Source organism: Cyprinus carpio, chromosome A1 (genome assembly GCF_018340385.1).
Source record: "Cyprinus carpio isolate SPL01 chromosome A1, ASM1834038v1, whole genome shotgun sequence".
In the NCBI taxonomy this organism is placed as follows: domain Eukaryota; kingdom Metazoa; phylum Chordata; class Actinopteri; order Cypriniformes; family Cyprinidae; genus Cyprinus; species Cyprinus carpio.
Window position 1 is genome coordinate 6442994 of NC_056572.1, and position 19738 is coordinate 6462731.

General features: G+C 35.4%; 3 protein-coding genes across 9 annotated transcripts in view; all 3 read right to left on the reverse strand.

Moving 5' to 3' along the window:
* Positions 1–397: 397 nt before the first annotated feature.
* LOC109094653 (clathrin light chain A-like) lies at positions 398–8638 on the reverse strand. Of its 3 annotated transcripts, XM_042725475.1 has the most exons (7): positions 8351–8638; positions 5805–5833; positions 4955–5072; positions 4746–4857; positions 3603–3656; positions 2181–2216; positions 398–1092 (listed from the first exon to the last, which is right to left on the reverse strand). In XM_042725475.1, exons 1-7 carry the CDS (start codon positions 8535–8537, stop codon positions 921–923), a joined length of 708 nt encoding a protein of 235 aa, XP_042581409.1. In that variant the 5' UTR covers positions 8538–8638; the 3' UTR covers positions 398–920. The 3 variants fall into 3 exon arrangements, with proteins under 3 accessions (XP_042581409.1, XP_018963927.1, XP_018963935.1); XM_019108382.2 differs by lacking the exon at positions 2181–2216; XM_019108390.2 differs by lacking the exons at positions 2181–2216; positions 3603–3656.
* A 479-nt stretch (positions 8639–9117) lies between these two features.
* On the reverse strand, positions 9118–13156 carry LOC109090659 (sialic acid synthase-like). The gene is made up of 6 exons (XM_042725372.1): positions 12904–13156; positions 12037–12252; positions 11613–11712; positions 10904–11058; positions 10401–10667; positions 9118–9530 (listed from the first exon to the last, which is right to left on the reverse strand). The coding sequence occupies exons 1-6, from the start codon at positions 13033–13035 to the stop codon at positions 9321–9323; spliced, it is 1080 nt and encodes a 359-aa protein (XP_042581306.1). The 5' UTR covers positions 13036–13156; the 3' UTR covers positions 9118–9320.
* A 717-nt stretch (positions 13157–13873) lies between these two features.
* The window catches only part of LOC109090651 (bifunctional UDP-N-acetylglucosamine 2-epimerase/N-acetylmannosamine kinase-like), a 29146-nt gene continuing 23281 nt past the window's right edge, over positions 13874–19738 (reverse strand). For all 5 annotated transcript variants that reach the window (XM_042725954.1, XM_042726113.1, XM_042726176.1 and 2 more), the window contains 7 exons: positions 19495–19582; positions 18522–18732; positions 16979–17108; positions 16680–16901; positions 15273–15455; positions 14716–14832; positions 13874–14626 (listed from right to left, as the gene is read on the reverse strand). In XM_042725954.1, the coding sequence (XP_042581888.1) occupies positions 14391–14626; positions 14716–14832; positions 15273–15455; positions 16680–16901; positions 16979–17108; positions 18522–18732; positions 19495–19582 (1187 nt within the window). In that variant the 3' untranslated portion in view covers positions 13874–14390. The remainder of the gene's footprint in view (positions 14627–14715; positions 14833–15272; positions 15456–16679; positions 16902–16978; positions 17109–18521; positions 18733–19494; positions 19583–19738) is intronic.

Sequence of the window (19738 nt, forward strand, 5' to 3'; positions counted from 1 at the left end):
CTTTTGTTTTTGAAGAACCAGGGTTCCCAGAGTTTAGAAAAACCTGGATGTCTCAGGAAGGCTAATTTTATAAGTGTGTTTGCTAGACCCAGAAAAGTCATGGAAATTAATATACATTTTTTCTAATAGTCAAGGGATTCAATATTTCAACGTTAGCTCTTACGTGTACAAATTATAAGTATTTCCCATTTTATATATATGCAAATATTTAAAAGGTAAAATTTTAATATTTGATTTTTTTACAAAAATTATAGGCATTTAAAATTGTGTAAATTTAGATTTAATAAAACCAAAATTTGTGCACTTCTAGGGAAGCTTTTAGGTAACGTAAAGGTAAAAAAGTAATTTCTTTTACCAAAAAATGCAAACATTTAAGTGGTAGGGGGGTCACAAACTCTAACATTTCAAATGTTTAATCATACTGAAACAGGATGGACAACATGAGGCAACATTCACTGGGGTACAGCTCTGTTCTTCAACAACTTGTGCCATCATATCACAATGAAGTGTAGGGGACCAGTTTTTCTGTACATAGTTTTACACACAAGCTACTATCCACCATCTGTTTACAACATACACAAGACGTTTAGTACTGTATTCCCTAACAGCTTAGGAGGGAAATGCATAGTTCGATAGTGTCACAATGCCACATACTGTCTCTACATGGAAAAATGAACATGGAGTTTGGTCCTTAAAATAGACACCAAAAATAAAAACAATCTAAACATTGTTATAGATGTATTTATAGATGGAATATATATATAAACATATATAGATATATCCATATCATATGTAATAATATAGGTTATTCATATATGGAAATTGAACTCAAAGCCATTGGGATAGGACCACAAAGGAATCAATGCTGTGAAACCCAATGGCTGCTGGGATTTGTAGTTTTGAGGCCCCAGAGGCGGAGCTTAGCGGACGAGCGGGGCCTGTTTAAGGGAGATGAGAACTGAACGCATGCGGGAGACGTCCTTGGCCTGCTTGCTGGACTTGGGGTTGAAATCGCAAAGGCGTGCCACGCGCTCCCATTCTGTGCCAGGACTGTTCATGTCCAGCTCCGACACCATGGCTTCCTCAGCCGCCCTGCCGATGAAAAAAAAAAAATCAATCAACTTTAGACAGAAACCAGGAACACTATCAGACATGTCCCACTTAAGCACACAGCCTCTGGCCTCCTTCATGCTTTCAGAATTTTTACATCATGAAAAAAAACTACAAATTATTTTCCAGAAATTGTGTTTACCAAAGGGAGCTTCTAAAATTGGTTGAAATGTTTCATGAGATTATTTTTTTTTTTTAAGAGGTAAGAGGCAAGTGTACCAAAGCAGCTCTGTTCCTGAATGAAAATCCATTTTTATTTCCATCCACAAGAATACATTCATAGAGACACATTCTTCATGTGACCACATCCAAAACAGATGGTAGTTTGAGCATCATGCCCCCAACCCACCATTACCAGATCTTGGAGGCAGGAAAAGGTTCCAAAACAGCCACAATCAAATTTTGCAGCGATTCAGTTGGTTAAAACAATTTGTGGTACTTTGAAAGTCCTTGTATGAGGAGACATTCCTAATCTCTTGACATTCAGAGGAATGTCAAGGAATCATGTACGCTAATGAGCCTTCAATCCAGCGACTGACAAGTCAATTAGCTTATTTTAACCACCAAATCTTTGTGCAAAGGCTGAAAGTGCCAAAAGCAGGGCCTTCTGCTGAGCATGGGGAACTAAACCAAGTTTCTGGCAAGCCAAACACTAAAGAGCTCTGAACATAAAAATCTTCAGAGAGCTTTTTGAGACCATATTTGCCTATTCCCATTTCATCCCGGCCCATTACCAACCCTTTCCGCTGCCGTGGACTCAGTCCAGTAGAGCTGCATTAGCCTCTCCACTATCACACAATATACACAGCAAAATGGGTATGAAAAGCCAATGAGGTAAATCACGGTCACAACTACATCAACGCACAGGACTAGTGCACCAACACATAACCACAAAAGGACATCCAGAATCTTAATTTTACCAGAAACATGTTGATAATAAAGACAGCAATTCATTGGTGCATAAATTTGCAAGAAGTGGTGTTTGTTCCCTGAACATATTTGGATTTCTTGTCTTTATTTTTCTTTTTTCTTTTCTTTTTATTTTTTTTATTTTTTATTTTTTACTTAACTGGTCTAGGCGGTAGCAAGGATGGTTAATGTGAGTTTAAAGGTGCATAGAGAAAAGAAAAACAAGGAGAAACAGATCACAAGTCAGATATATAGAAAACCAAAAGAAATGAGATTTATGCAGATGACCAAAGCAGGCATGCACTGTTCAAAACCCAAGTCATCTAAGGAGTGTTTCTAGGTGCGCTTAGCTTGCAGCCGTCATTGATGTATGCGCCACTCGCGGCGTTCAGCAATCTCAACTGGCACTTCAGTTGAGACATTTACCAAGCAAAATAAAAGCAGCTAATGTTTACAATAGCTCTGCAGAATAGGCAGAAGCAGTAAGAGGTCCATGATGAACATGATGGCTGCAGAACTAAGAGGACAGTTAAAGTTCTAGCCTGGGACAGCTTTGCTCAACCTAGGCACACCGTATTCTAAAAAATTCCATCTAACAGAAGCAACTAGGTGTCCGGCTGAAGTACAAGCCAATATTAAATAACTCAATATTTGACCATTTTGAGTTTCAGCCAACAAACAGAAGACTGAAACAGAAGAAAGAATTGGTGGTCAATGTCAGTAAAATCAATCAACAGTCCTGCCAACAGATAATTTGATATATTAAAAATAATATTTTTAAATAATAATAAAAATTATAACCCACCATTTTCTATGAACTACATTAAAATAAAATGACAGTGCACCTTTAAGAATAAGCTGACGTCTCAAAACAAACAAACAAAACAAGTAAAAGATGTATCTTGTCAACTTTGACAACACTTTGAAAAAAAAAAAAAAAAAACACGAGGGAAAAATATATTTTTATCATGTGTACTACTGGCTGATTTATTTATTGGCTGGCTTTGATATCAGCTAGACACATAGTTGTTTAGAAATGCACTAGTGCTATATTACAGAGACGCTACTACTGCACTAAATAGAACTAGTATAATCAATAATCTCAATTCATATTAATGTTAGACAACAAATAGCATTGACTAGTCTCACAGTTTATACAAATGTTAAGACATATCTTAAATGTCAACAAAATGCAGACATTGTGACAAATGCATGACACAAATATGACAAAGATGGTTAAACATTTTGTAAATTACCATGAAAAGTACCAACAACAAAAAAAATGAGTAATGAAAAAAGAATGAGCAAGGTGGACATAAAATCTGCTAATTAACAAACATGGGGGAAGGGGAAAAATGGAAAACATGCATAGTGTGCAGAATTATTTGTCCAATTAGTCTTGGAAAAAAAAAAAATTTTATAATAATAATAAAAATAACGCCCTGGTTTTAAATATGAAGTTAACCGAGAGTTTGGTTAGAAATGTGTAAGAGTAACAGGTGATGGAAAAAAAGATGAGATGCAGGAAAATGACTTATTGGGAGATGCATGTGAAAAGAAAGGATGTTAGTTTAGCAACATACACATAACCAATCAGATCAGCGAAGGGTTGTTTGAAGAAATCCTCATCCAGCACCCTGGGAGTCCCAGAGGAGAGCAGCGAGGCAGGAGAGAACAGAGAGAGTGGTAAAAAGGAGAAAAATAACACTCACACAGAGCCAAAACACTGCAGTGTTAAGACCAGGCCAAGTACATAAAAGTAGACACACAAGAGAAAAAAAACAGAGACAAACATGACATATAGAGACAAGGAAATTAAGCCAATGATTTCACATTCAGAGGGATTGGACATATTCAGAGAGAGATTTAAGGAGACTTGTCATTTTTATTAGTGCCAAAACATGCACTTGAAATTAACTTTTGACCCAATATCACTTACTTTTTAATACAATACCGTGGAATTAATGCTATTCAGAACATCTATTGATACATTTCATTAAAATGCTTCACTAAAGCAGAAAGAGCTTCTCACAGAGCTCCCCCTTCCATTCTAATAGCTGAATACAACATTTTGTGGCAATCACAGATATAGTAACTGCTTCGGATTGGACTAGGCAAGATCATGTAACCAAAACACTGCAGAAGTGTCCAAGGGCACGATCACATGACCATTCAACAAGGTCAGATAGCGTCTTCACTGTCCTCTCATATAATCACGACATCATAAAATAGTTGCCATTAGTCTAAATAATAGGAATAGTTTCCTCAAAAATGATCCTGAATCATTTATTCACTCTCATGTTATTCAAAATTTGTATTTTGATTGTTAGTATAGTATAGTCAGTAACTACATAGACACATCAGGCTGTGTATATTAAACGTTTCTTTTTTGATTGGACTATTGTTTAAAAGAACAGTTCACCCAAAAAATGAAAACTTTTTATGGAAAATGGATTGTTATGGATAATGGACTTTGGCCAGAAGCGACAGTTTAAAGTTAAATTGCTTGATTTGATGGACACACAGCTTTGCTTGCTTCACGAGACGTTAATAGATGGACTTGGGTTGTGTGGATTATTTTGAGGTTTTCTCTTTGAACCTGAGCCAGAATACAACTTGCTGTACAAAAAAGAAGCCATGTACTCTCTAGTGCTTTTCTAATCAAACAGCAAGAGGCAGAAACTAGGCCTCTTATAGATTTCAGCTGCTCGAATAGTGTTGTGTACCTGTTGTTGACTTTGGTCTTCTCCAGCTGCTCGTTCTGCCTGGTGTGCCACTCCTCCAGCTCCAGCTTCGCGTTCTCCTTCCACTCTGCCTCCTGCTTACGGGAGTTAGCATCTGAAAAACAGCAGAGGTGAACCTCTCTCAACCCTAAATGAACTTTATTAGATTTAATTTATCTTAAGGAGAACATCTACAACTATGCTCAAGTTACCGAGCTGTTCCAGCCTCTCTTGCTGCTCTTCTCTCCACTTCCTCAAGCTCTCCGGCTCCGCCTGCAACCGATCAGCATTGGAGATAGCCACATACACGTCTGAAGGACCGTTACTCTCCTACAGGACACAAAACAAAAATTAGGAGTCCAAACCATACAGTCCCAGTATGCCACTTTATGCACTTCTTTAGAGCATCAACTCATTTGGATCAGTGGTTTGTCAATTATTTTCATTAAGTTTATTTAAATTGTAAATATAAAACTGGGTTGTTAAAATGTGACTATTAACATTAGGCATGCACTACCCTGCTCAAAGGCAAAGTTAACCCTGTAAAGCCTGACATATGAATTCATAAAAATCCATTTTAAAATGCAACAGTGTATCTATTTTTAAAGTTTGCATATGCGTTTTATGTATTGTACCATATTTGATACACCTGGTTTAATGGCCTATAGAGTATGATACATCGAGAAAACAGAGCTCATGCTTGAGGAAGAAAAAACACCCGTTTTATTTAAAATATGCAATTTAGTACAGTTGCTGTTATTCACATATAAAGATGAAATTCTGATAGCTTGTAATGCAAATCTCCCAATGACATGAAATTTAAACACACTGCCATTTCAAAAAACAATAATGCAATGAGGATTGAGAGATGTACAAATAAACGTGTAATACGTGTTACGTTAAATGATTTAATGTAATCTGTACATGTGTATCAACACACAACAGTCTTCGCAGTGTAAATACATGCAAAAGAAAAAAATAACTAAAAAAAAAAATACTCCTACAGTATGTAATAAGTAATAATATTAACACATTGTGTTCTGATTTTAATGGAATACTTACCCCATGCAGATCTCCATTCAATGCTCCACCTGCCAAGATAAAAGAAAGAGAAGAACATGGATATGTTTAAGTCAGTGTCCAATCAATTTTTCATGCATCGCATACAATCCATCTGTATGAATCACCCTCAGTACAATTATTGAGTGAAAATACATTACACAAAGGCTGTTTAGACTTTCTGTAGCTCAAACAGTAGAGCATGCTGCTAACAAGAGAAGACCAAGGGTTCGATTCCCAGGGAATGCATGAACTGAAAAAAAATCCAATGTAAGTCGCTCTAGATGAAATTATTGGTTAAATTCATAAATGTATATGGTCAAGAAACAGTATTTATTTTGCAACAAAGTGTAGTCCATGACAAAGCATTACTTTAGTGTTGAATTGTGGACAGGATATAGTCTTTCCCCCATGCCTAAATCCCAGGTTTTGCTGACTTCTTTTCCTTTCTTCCTGAATCAGTGGAAAACATCATGTAGCATTTTTTTTTTTACTAGAAGTGATTTAAACACGAACCAAGAACAGAGTAATTTAATATTTGAATCAAAAACATTTTCATCAAGCAATACATACTAAGCAGATTCACAATCGGTAATAAATTACACAAAATGTTTTCAACACATGCAAGTCCATTTTAACCTAAGAATAAATAAACAGACAGTATGCAAGCCTGATTGATTTTCTGCACACTGCAGTGCATAGTACTTCCAAGACTGTTGTCTTCAGTCATCCTAGACCTAACTCAGACTGTGCCTTTGTGCCTGTGAAACAACATCCCCTTCATCATTTATTCAAATATTTCACCCAGAGAAACATTCAAGCCAACGGCATGTAAAAAGGGAATACCAGGTAATATTTCATTGGTAATATTCTCCTCATTGCAATTAAGCCACATTTAGACTAAAACTATTAACCATTTAATATTAAAATGCAAAACAAACAAAAAACAAAAAAAAATAATAATAATTTAACCATAGTACAAGGTGTGTTTACTAACCAAAAGCAAAGGCCTCTAAAATATACTAATTTCAGTCCGTCTCTGGTATTAAATTAATTTAAAAATGGTTTATTTTATGAACCTGTAGAGATTCATTAAACTGTGAGATGCTTGTGATGGAATTTTTTTGTCTTGAAACCTAGTGTGCTGCCTACCTAAAGAGACTGTTTTTAACAAATTAATTTGAAGTAATTTTGAAAGTATGAACTAATAAAAATGTATACCATATGCAACTCACTTTGGATAAAAGCATCTGCCAAACATGTAAATGTTTTTGGGAATCACAGAGACTATTGCATCTTTAAAACAATCCTTTTTGGGCATCTTAGGCGAGTTCGAATCGATCATTTCTGGCCATCATAAGCACATCTGAACCTTCAAATCAAATATTTATGCCATTGCAGGTGCGTCTGAAATTTTCTGAACATGAAGATGCGTTGGAATAAATCATTTCTGACCATTGGGGCGGTCGAACTGTTGAATCAGATATTTTGGGAATCAAATGTGCGTTCAAATCACTCGTTTTCAGTTTGAACACTCAATAAGCTTTTTATACTTTTAAGCATTCAATAATTAATGCCATAAAATGCTGTCTAAATAGTAGGGGTGTACGTTAACGATATTCAACCCGAATTGAAAAACCGTGATACAACCCCCACGATACATACCGCGATCTGCCCACTGTTCAAAACCTGAAAAACACTATTTTATTTGTAACTTTGCTCTATTGTATTAATTTGTGCTGTTGTGTTTAGTTAATGTGTTATCAATTTATTTATTTATTTGACCATAGTCCTTTTTTCCCTGAACATAGCACATACCGAACCGAACCTGTGAGCCTAAAACCGTGAACCGACCGAAACGTGAGCTATCTGAACCCTTTGAAATAGGCATCTCGCTAGGTTTGAAAATACAGCAGTGGTCCCGTCTTACCAAATCTACAGGATGTCTGGACACTTCTGAATAAAAACTACAGGAACTAACGTACTCTCTTACTCACACACACAGCCTTTAGTCCAAAGGTCATTAAATACTTTAATAAAAACCCCTTCAGCGTTCAAGGAACTGACATTTCGCTGATCCCAACAGTACTACAGTAATCAGCCGACACACAAAAAAACGGTTAATGTGTGTTCAAAGAGAAAATTGTATAACGTTACTTTGAACACGAATAAAATTACGCTTAAGCCGTAAAATAACCACAGGGAGAATTATAAAGAGCTGACTTGACAACAGATAACGTCATTTTCCTGCTTCCTTTAACTAACGTTACCAGTCCAGTATGTAAACCATTAGGACATTTAAACGGCTATTTGGACACATTTTTGGGGCAATGTGCTCTACATAAACAGCACACCACGTATTATTATTTTTTTACACACACATCGTGTTAACGTTACTTCACAGACACAGAGCTCTGAATGAAGGCTAGCTGGCTAACGAGCGAGTAAAGCAGTTCTTTGCCTTGGGTGTTTTTGTCTTGGCTGCTTGATTATAAATAGAGTTTGTTTGTTTTTTTAGTTTTATTAATGTCGGTGTCGTGTAAACCCACCGTCCGGGTCTTGGCTCAGGGATGAAGGCACTTCTCCGCTGTCCAGGATGCTGAAGCCCTCGTCATTCTCGATGCCCGCGATTTCACTCTCCTGCTGGGCCAGAAACGCTGCCGCCGGGTCCTCATCTGCCCCCACACCGTTTCCTGTGCTTCCTTGAGGGGCACTGAGCATATCAAAATCGTCCATAGCTCGCTAAATGTGTTTGGACTGAGAACGACTGAAAACACGAATCACCCTTCTGTCTTCCTCGTCGACGGCTCCAACGTCAGTGGGGGAGGGGCTTAAGAGAGAACGGACGCAAAGGAAACGGCCGCCCAGCCAATCACAGTTGTGTATTCTTGATGGGCAGTTCTTCTGTCTATACAAACGACAAGAAGTTAAGTCGTCGACCAATAAAATGACTAAACCGTGGCTGTGCGAGTCCCGTGACCATCAGCGTGCCCTTATAGGGCGTTGCAGCAATGTGGGATTGCATACGTATCAATCTATAATGAATATACACAGGGTTTGTCATGAAAAACGGAGTGTAGTGTCTTTCACAAAAAGAAACATGCTGGACCTTTAATGTCAATTGAAAGCAAGATGTATGTGTCATTTTAGCTGACAGGGAAAACGACAGCTTTTAAAATAAATAAATAATAGTAATATCCTGCTAATTCAATCCCACATTCATGTACAATTGGTATTTAGACAATTACGATACTACCATGTACTACCAATCCTAAACATTCTGGATTTCATTAATTCATCTTCAAAATGAGACGGATTTCCACTGTTTTTAGTTCCATTATTTATTCAACAGTATTTGGCAAATTTTAACCCATATAAACAAAATGAACTGGGTCTCACGGTATATACAGCATTTGTTTGTGTTTGTTTTTGTTTATTTATTAATTTATTTTTTTTTATAAAACATGTCAATTTCATTCCAGTCTGATGAAGACTGACAGATTACGGAGACGGTTTTCCTCAAGCTTTGGCTTTTTTGCCGTAGTTGTCGACTGCATCCTCTGTGATGCTCTCATCCTCCTCGATATCTGTTGTCACTTTCTTTCCCACCAGCTGGAAGATGTCTTCCGGAGCTATACCCTTAGGTTCTGCTACTTTCACAGTCAGCATGTCCAGGATTAGTTCTGTACCTTTTGGGATGGCTGTCTTTGCCACCACAGACTTCCCAAGCTAGAGAGGAGTGAAAGATGGAGAAGAATTACAGAAATGTTTTGACAGAGGTGATTACTTGAAGACAATGTGGTTGTGCTGTTCAAAACAAAATAACCCAGACATAAAATAAGGGGGGGGAAGCAGAGTTAAGGAAGGAGTAGCAATAATGGGTAGCCAATGGATAAATGTGAAGGTAAAAAAAGAAGAAAAGTTAAGACAGGATGTTTTGGAAGGAAACGGGGCAAGAACAGGAATGCAGTGGAAGGAATGCAACATAAGATTGAAAGAGAATGGAGCTGTAAAACAGACGAGGTTGAAGTAGAAGGTAAAGATGAATGTGAAAAATAACAATACAGGGGACACAGAAAGTGCTGCAACACCTTTCCTCAAAAAGCTGCATGATTTCAGATAGCATTCAGGTTTGTAGCACACGGTAGTTATTGTTTACTAAAACTATTAAATCAAATGAAATAAATAGATGGATCTCTTAAACCTAGAAAAAAAAATTAAACAGAAAATTTTATTAAATTAAATTAAAGCTAAGTAGAAATATTTAATAAAAATTACAAAAGCATGTAACAAAATTACTAAAAATGTAAAATGAAAACTGAAAATATAATTAAAAGGTAAATAAAATAAATAATAAATAAACAAAACTTAAATATAAAAATAAAATGTAAAATACTGATAAATACTATAACAGAATATCAATCAAATTAAAACAACACAGATGAAGCACAATTTTTAGAGTTAGTACTTAGGGAAAAATCCCTAACCCTAAGTGTGAGCAATAGTAATAGTGATGCTGGTCTCTGAACATCACTCATGACATGTAAACATAAAATGAAAAGGAAAGGAAAGTATTTTAGTATGTAGTAGTTATTGTACCTTATCATGGCATGGCACCTCACAGGGCAGCATGCGTTTCACCCCAGTGCCCAAAGCTTTCTCCACAATGCGGATCGATCGCACCAGCTCAGCCAGCTCTGCAGGCTCCAGAGATGCTGCATGATCACTGCCTTTCCAGGTCTTGTCCAAGGTCACATGGCGCTCCACGACCTTTGCTCCCAGTGCAACTGCCCCAACTGTGATGCTGATCCCACTTTCATGGCCTGAGTAACCAATGGGAATGTCTGGAAATTCTTTTTGATATTCCTATAGGTTGGAGGGGAAAGCATGTACAAAATTATACATAATTTTACTTTACGGTGACTTTGTGATATTCATTTATATAATCATAATAATAAATTATTGAATTATATAGCTAACCATATAGTTATATAAGAAAATGTAAAAGGGCCGACCAAAGTGATTCTGATTTTGATACACAAGTGCTGTACTTGAAATATATAAAATGGCTTTATGAGTGTGAAAAGAGCTGGTTTCTTTACCATGATAACCCGCAGGTTGACGTCCTCAGGTTCCAGTGGATATGCACTTGTGCACTGCAGGATACAGAAGTTTTGGTTGTGTTCCTTTACAATTTCATAAACACGACGCATGGTCTCCATGGACTGCATCCCACTGGATACTACCATGGGACGTCCTGAACAAAAACAAGCAAAAGCATAAGAAGTTAAATTTGTTTTGTGATTAGTATTAAGAATATATATTTGAATTAATAATATTTATAACCTATGCTTATCAGGGCTGCATGTTTTGATGTAGTAAAAAATATAGTAAAAACATATGGGTTATATTTTATGTTGTAATGCTTAAAAAATAGAAATAGAAAAATAGAAAATTTAGAAAATTTATATGAAATGGAAATCTTTTTAATATTATAAATGTCACTTTTGCTCAATGTATATATGTATATATATATATATATATTATATATATATATATATATATATATATATATATATATATATAAGGTGTGTGTGTGTGTGTGTGTGTGTGTGTGTGTGTGTGAATGCGTGCGTAAAAAATAAAAATAAAAAATATTTTTTAATATTTTTTTATTTATTTATTTGACATTAGTAAACATCTTTAAGACAATTAGCATTTTTTAAATGTTACAATATCTTACTGATTGTTTGTGATAATATCATTAAAAATTATTATAACAAATTAAAAACACACACACACAAACGTTACCTTTTTGGGCAGTTTTTTTGAGGTATGGAAAGTTGTTGGTGTCTCCAGATCCAACTTTGAAAAAAGGCACATTGAGCTCATGCAGGAATTCTACAGCCATTAAAAACACAAGACAGAAAACTACAATTAACACACTTAACATTCTTGGTAAGTATAATGTAAATGCTGTAGTATTAAAAAATAACAGTAATAATTTAGTGCCATGGTACCACCATCACTGTACTATGGGACTGCTACAGGCAGCCGACTAATGAGAAATATAACAATACACAAGACTTCTGGGTATTTGATGTGATCAGCAGGCTCCTGACATCTTTCCTTGTTATCAGTAAGTCTGAAGCCAAAAGATCGTATAAAATAAAAAAAATAAAATAATAAAACAAGTTAGTAGTCTAATAATCTGCGCATGCGTTCTGCGGCTCACCTCGTCCATTCCGGACGCAGTGAAGAAGATGCCCACTTCTTCAGCGTACTGCTGCAGCTCTCTGTACTGCTCGTGGCTGAACTCTAGATGGCGCTTGTGCTCTCCGTATGTTTTTCCCCAGGAGTGTTTGGAGGTGTACGGCCGCTCCAGGGCTTTCTTATTGAACTTAAACTCCAGCTCACTCTTCTGAAACTTCGCACAGTCTGCCCCGCAGTCCTAGGAAAGGAGCAACAGTTGCATGCAATAAATAATATCAGAAACAATGTAAAATAACGATACCTTAATGTAATGACGACAGAAAAAAAAGAGTAAATAATCTTATAAATACAGTCTTATACTATATATATGAAGATATTTATATGGTATGTTATTATAATGTAATTTACATTTTTAATAAAGAATTCCATCATGAATGGAATGTACAGCATGTACTCATTGCTTTCTATCAGAAAGCACAAAATTAATACAAAAATAATTTAAGTTTAAAGCACCTGTATCTATTAACAACATGATAAAACGATGTTTATCAACGTGTAATCTTATTAAACGTCTTTATAAGTGCAGTTGTGGTTTAGGCATCAAAAGGTATTCTACGGCAAACTTCCAAAGTGTAAGGAAGTGATCTGAGACGAAGCAGTTCTGAATAAAGATTTCCAAGTATGTTATGCTCCGTATCAGATTAAGCAGCTGTCCTGACTGTACCACAGTAACTGCACGGAGGAAGGTTAAAAAACATGAACTACTGCAAGCAGTAATAGTTCCCGTAAAAATAAAAACAAATCCAAAACGTTTTATTATTATTTGTAGGCTCATCGCTAATAATAAATGCACCATACCGATATTAATCAATATAAATACACCTCATACCTTTGCCATTTTGATCATTTTCTTGGCGATTTCAATGTCTCCCTGATGATTCTGTCCGATTTCTGCAATGATGAAACACGGGTTGCTCCCTCCAATCACGCGACCGGGACATAACTCAAATTTAAGAGGCATTTTAAATCCAAATGCACAAACACAGCAAGAAAAGCTACAGAAATGACAGGAGGGGAGTCACTCTCACTGCTTTACACGCGTCAAACTGTGAGATGAAAGACCCTGTAGAACTTCCGGGTTTATTTGCGCACATGCCAGCGCATTTCAAAATAAAAGTTCTCTTCAATAAAAGACTGAACTTTTCATTATTCGTCATCTTGTTAAATGATTTTAAAAATATAAAGTCATGGTGTAACCTACTAAAATTCCTGAATTTTGCCCCATTTGATTTTCTTATTTATTTCACATTTGTATTTTTGTGCTGCATATTGTGAAGTGTCTGTTTTGTGTGTTCCTGTGATTTTACAGCTCACAGCAGCAGCTCTGAGGGCAGAACATTTGCCTCTAGGTGGCTCAGCAGAGGTTACCTTCTACCAACCAAACAGAAAATCTCTCATTACAGGTCTAAGAATGGAATCACTTCAGATGACCAACCCTATCCAAATTGGTTTAAGAAGATTCATTTAAGAAGGACAAGGTTATAAAAACAAAACCAAAAAGGAACAAAAAGGATATTATTTGCATTTTATATATATATATATATATATATATATATATATATATATATGTTGTGTATATATATAAAAAAAAAAAAAAAAAAAAAATATATACATATACATATATACACACACATTTATATATATATATATATGTGTGTGTGTGTGTGTGTGTACACGAACATATATATACACATACATGCATACATATACACAATATTCTGCAAATATCAATATTTCGATTTCAAGTTTATAAATGTATTGCACAACTAACAAATCAATCAATTCACTGGCAATAAAAGTCCATTTTGCATTTAATCATTTTTAATATACATTTCTGTGGCACATTAAATATTACATTAGAGTAGACAAACTGGACAAAGATTTTTCATTTATTCATACAGGCTGGAAGAATCAATAAAACTAAACATACGGTGCTGAAAACACAAAGGCTTGGCAACAGATCAGTGTAAGGCACAAAGGACAATGAAAAATCCAAACAATAGAAAGCAAAACAGACAGAACTGGTGATTAAATCTTTTATAGCGGCCTCTCTGTAACACATACCCTTTAGTTTCAGTGTACAAATATTAAATAAAACCATCCTTCATATACTTGAAGAATTCTTCAAAATTGCATACCTTACAATAGGCAATTGATCCCAAATAATATAGCAACTATATGCGACTAATGTAAAAACTAGACAAAAGTTTTTAAGGTCAGGCTTAAACAGCACTATGATCTTAACAAGGACACAGCACATGATTGGTCTTTGGTCTTTAAGTCAGTAACTGATTGGTTCCTGGTTTTCGAGCTCTTTCAGTAGGTGCGGCGCGTGGTGTAGTCCAGTACCATGCTGGCGGCACCCAGCAGCGCAGGATCCTCGAGCTCAGACACCATGACTTTGGTCCCCTGCGCCGAGAGGAGAGCTCGCTGACTGATCACCTGACGAACTGGATTCTCATAGTGCTCTGCCAGGACACCAGACAGGACGACCAGAGACGGGTTGATCATGTGAAGGATGTTCACAATGCCCAAACCCAGGGCAGTTCCCGCTGTTAGGAAAGAGGAGAGAGACTATCAGTGCTTTTCATCACCACAAACCTGCTTGAGAATAATGTATGTACTTGAAAATGCGTCTTACCTGTGTGGAGTATGCTCCCAGCTTTGGAGTTGCCAAGGCGAGCAGCGTTGAGGAGATGAATAGCGTTCACCTGTTCTTTGTTATTCACAGACATTCCTTCAACCAACAGCAAGTCCTCTGTCATCAAACACGAAAGAAACATGTAATTACAATGTTTAACTTAGTAACATTTGTTGTGCACAACTCTTCTATTACAAACCAAACCTTAAGACGTTACTATTATTGTTAGTAGGCGTTATTATTTTTGCAATGTGGTCAGCCAGCATGCAGTGTGATTACTCTGTCATATCAGGGCTGGGTCAGTTTTTGTCTTTAAGTAATGAATAAATAAAAGCTGGTCGAGAAATATGAGTTTTGAGGATAAATGGAACACGTTCAGACAAATACCAACAATTGTGAGGGTTTACGTCACTGTTAACTGTGACGTTTTACAGAAATATAACCCAGTTTAGTTGTTCCATATCAACTGAAAAGGAAATACTTGCAAACTGAAATGATTCGCGATAGACTGGGTGAGGCTGATAAGTGTGTTTTAGAGTAACTGTTGTCTGTCTCACCGTCGTGGAGTCTCTTGGCTTCTCTCTGCAGGGCGAGACCTGATGAGTAGGCCTCTATGCAGCCGTGGCTGCCACACATGCACTCTGGTCCTTCCAATGAGACCACAATATGTCCCAGTTCTGCCGCACAAAATGTGCTGCCATGGATCAGTTCATTATGCTGGATTATACCACCGCCAATTCCTGCACATATAAACATGAGACAAAGGTAATCACAGGCAGAATCACAGAAGTCAAACACAAGTAACAACTATATCTGTTTTAGTCTTTACGCAGGTACACGGCATTAGATATGTGATCAAACAGAAATCTGCTTGATCATGCATTTCTAATACTTATATACTGTACACACACCTGTATCAATTAAGAAAGAAAACATTATTTCACAATGTTTCCTAGTTCATTCTCAGAAAAATATCTAATTAGTGTGTCATGTTTGTCCCCATGACTTACTATAAATACAATTAATAGGATACAGTCAAAATAGTTGTGTGTAATGCAAAATAATGGTTTAGATGTCTTTTATAAAAGTTCATAACTGAAATGGAAAAATCTAAGTGAACAAGCTTAAAAGTAACTTAAAAATATACACAACTGTTCAAAAAGTTGAGGTAGATAAGACTTTTTTTAATGTTTTTGAAAGAAGTCTCTTCCCCAGGCTGCATTTATTTGATCAAAAACAGTAATAGTGTAAAATACTATTTTATTTTATTACAATTTAATATATCTGTTTTCTATTTTAATTTATTTAAAAAATATATTTAAATAAAACTTTATTTAAAAATATAATTTATTCCTTTGATGGAAAAGCTGAATTTTCAGCATCATCACTCCAGTCTTCAGTGTCACATATGCTGATTTGATGCTCAAGAAATATTCCTTATTATCAATATTGAAAACTGTTGCATTGTTTAATATTTTTGTTGAAATTGATACATTTTTTTCAAGATTCTTTGATTAATAGAAAGTTTTTAAACAGCATTTATTTTGAAATTTAATTTTTTTGTAGTACTATAAGCGTATTTATTGTCACTTTTGTTCAATTTAATGCATCCTTCTCAATAAAAGTATGCATTTTTCCAAAAAATAAAAAATACATCTTGCTGACCCCAAACATTTTAATGGTGGAGTATATATATATAAAAAAAAACATTAATATAGTTTATAATATAATTAATATAATTATATTATATAATATGTCATTCCAAACAAAGAGAGTTCAGCTGTTACCTTTCAAATGGGGGGAAAAAAAATCAGGTATAAATAGTACTGTTTTGTGAGAATTACCCTTCTATGAAAAGGGGTAGACTGCTTGACAAAAGTTATTCCACTCTCTGCATTATCAAACAAGGAGAAAGCCCACCATCCTAGCAGCTAGCACTAAAGGGCATGATAATAGGAACAGACCGGTTCCAGTGATAATGGTGACAAAGTTCTCTACGCCTTTCCCGTGGCCAAACTTCCTCTCAGCAAGGGCGGCGCAGTTGCCATCATTATCGACCCACACAGGGAGATGAAGGGCGCTAGAAATGGGTGTACGGATGTCCACCGAGCTCCACTCATTTATTAGCTTGGTGGAGTGGAGGACTATCCCATCTTGTGGGTTCACACGCCCCCCTGTGCTCACACCTGAAAGAAATGGACAGTGAATGAGTGAGTGAATTTATAGACACATAGAAAAAGACTCAGGACAAACGCATACATACCGACACCCAGGATTCTGCAGTTGAGGTGAACAGCGTCAGCCATGGCCTGTTTGCACATAGTCAGCATCAGTTCTATCCTCTCCTCAAACGTTTTTGGATTCAACTGCATATATTTCTTAACTACTTTACCCTGAAACACAAGCACATATTTACAAGATGAAATCTTCAATATATATAAATATATTATTTTATGCCTAACTTTATGTATAAGGAAATAAAAAAAAACAAAAAACAAATATGAAGCAACAAAGGCAAGCTGCTATTAAACCATCACAATAAAATTCTGCAGGGAAAAAAAAAAATCACAATAAATTACCTCACCTTTAATTTCTCACCCTAATTATGTTCCACAAGATACAGTACCATTCAAAACAATTGGTATCAGTCAAAGATTCTCTCTTGTTTTTCTAAACAAATTAATACTTCCAGCAAGGTTGCTTTAAATTGATCAAAAGTGACAGTGAAGACATTTATGGTACAAAAGATTTCTACTGCAGATTTTGTATTCATCAAAGAATCCCCCCCAAAAAAATGTATCGCAAAAATTATGCAGCACAACTAATAATGATAATATTGAGAAATGTTTCTTAATAATAAAAAATGTTTTACAAAAAATTATATGAGATTATTTCTTGAGCATCAAATCAGCTTGTTAGAAGGGTCATGTGACAATGAGGACTGGGGTAATGGTTATTGAAAATTCAGCTTTGCATCACAGGAATAAATGACATTTTAAAATGTAATAATACTTCACAATATTACATTTTGTCTGTATTTTTGACCAGTAAATATAACCTTGGTGAGTACACTTTTATAGACTCTATACTTTTGAACATATTTTTATGCATGCAAATTAAAAATAAATAAAAATAACACCACAAATAATCTCTCTTTGCTACCACAGATGGGCCTTTTTTTTCCTTTTATATTGCTGATTTGATTATTCGTCTTAAACCGGTACCTCTTCATCACTCTGACTGGAAGTAAGGAGCTTGTGATAGTGATACACCTAAACCAATAAAACACCTGGTCAAACTGCAGCATTCAAGGACTTATTAAAATATAGATGGAACTTACTCTATCATTTTAAACTGCTTGTGCACCAGTATGATGTTTATGAAATAACTGGTCAATTTATCAGCCAATACGATTAATTGGCTGATATTTTGCCATTTTGAGATTGTAGTAATATTGCAAAATACATAAGTCTGAAACAATTGTGTATCTATATTCAGCAATCCTTCACCGTGGCCAAATACTGAAAATTTAACTAAATACATATTTAATGTCAAGTCAGTCAGTAGTCCAGGAAACTGCACCATTCACACATAAAGAGCTGATTACACAACCCCTCTGATCAAACCTGCTGCTGTTTGTTTTACAGTCGGACTTGTGTGCATCAGATGAATGAAATATTTACATAAGTGCTGCATATCCTGCTGCATAAAAAACACGTCACAATCTGTAATGTAGAGCGTGTCCAGCATCTTCTAAAAGATGGATTGCATCTCAACACCTGACTCCAGAGGTTAGCTCTGCACACCTTCATACAGACAATGGCGACACGCAGGTTGGTCCCTCCCAGGTCAACAGCAAGTGCACTCTGTGTCTCCAGAATGTGGTCGATATCTTGAGAGATGCACTCCTTCACTGGTGGGAAACAGAACTTTTTCTGCAGTGGCTCAGAAAGGTCAATGGACTGCATGAACTTCAAGATGCGTTGGACCGCATTTCCGTCACCGTAGATCTTGGAGCTAGTGGACAGAGCCAGAACACACAGGGCAGGTTCAGGGTCTGAGTTTACAGTCATATGTTACATTTGAGTAATATAAAATGGCCAAAAATGAGTGGATTTATCTATAATAATATATGATAATTTAATGATGCCCTTAAAATCAAATACGCAGCATAAATCAGCTTGCTCGATATCAGTTTATGGATAAATTAGACCAGTGTTGTTATCGTTAACTAAAACCATTAAATGTTGTTTTCACTAATCAAAATTAAGCTGAAATGAAACTAATATAAATATTAGATGAAAAACTTAACTTGCCTTCTCAACTAACCCAATTAAAATAAGTTTATATTCAGTCATAAAAGTTTAAATTATAAATAAGCTTAAATTCTATATTTCATTATTTGTATAAGTTTTTATTATTTAATGAAGTATATTAAAAAAATAAATAAATAAATAAAGATGAGAAAATTAGAAATGCTGCCTTGATAACCAACAGAAAACAAATAAGTTGAAGCATTCTACCTACTAAACTGCAAATTAAATTAGCATTAATTACTAACTAAAATGGAAAAATAAATATAATCTCAATAGAAATAAAGCATATAACAAAATTACTGAAACTAAATAAAATTAAACTGACAAATGAAAATACTATAAATAAATTTTAAATTAAATGATTAGTAATAAATAATCAAATTAAATATGGAGTTATAAAAATACTTGACCAAATGTATATGTTAAATGTATAATATCTAAAAATACATAAAAAATTAATTACCAGGGGTAGCGTTTTCCAAACTGCAGCTCCAGGGCATGGTATATTTTATTATGTGTGTCTGCATCTCGCACATGTAGAACATTTTCTCCTATTTTCAAAAAACATGAATTGGTAAAACTGGTCTATCAAGGCTCATACTAAAGACTTAAACACTATGGGCCTGTTCAGAAGAATAAACATGCCATGCTGATTTTAAAGATCCAATTACAGTACATCCTGGACGTAAAATAACAAACACAATAAA

Coding starts and splice junctions, on each gene's coding strand:
- LOC109094653 (XM_042725475.1), bottom strand. CDS start 8,537: ATGGACGATTTTGATATGCTCAGTGCCCCTCAAGGAAGCACAGGAAAC. Junction 4,858..4,954: donor AGAGAGGCTGGAACAGCTCG/GTAACTTGAGCA, acceptor GCTGTTTTTCAG/ATGCTAACTCCCGTAAGCAG. Junction 2,217..3,602: donor GCTGATCTGATTGGTTATGT/GTATGTTGCTAA, acceptor TATGCACCTTTA/AACTCACATTAACCATCCTT.
- LOC109090659 (XM_042725372.1), bottom strand. CDS start 13,035: ATGCCTCTTAAATTTGAGTTATGTCCCGGTCGCGTGATTGGAGGGAGC. Junction 11,059..11,612: donor CAAAAAAACTGCCCAAAAAG/GTAACGTTTGTG, acceptor GTTTTTGTTCAG/GACGTCCCATGGTAGTATCC. Junction 10,668..10,903: donor TCAACCTGCGGGTTATCATG/GTAAAGAAACCA, acceptor TCCAACCTATAG/GAATATCAAAAAGAATTTCC.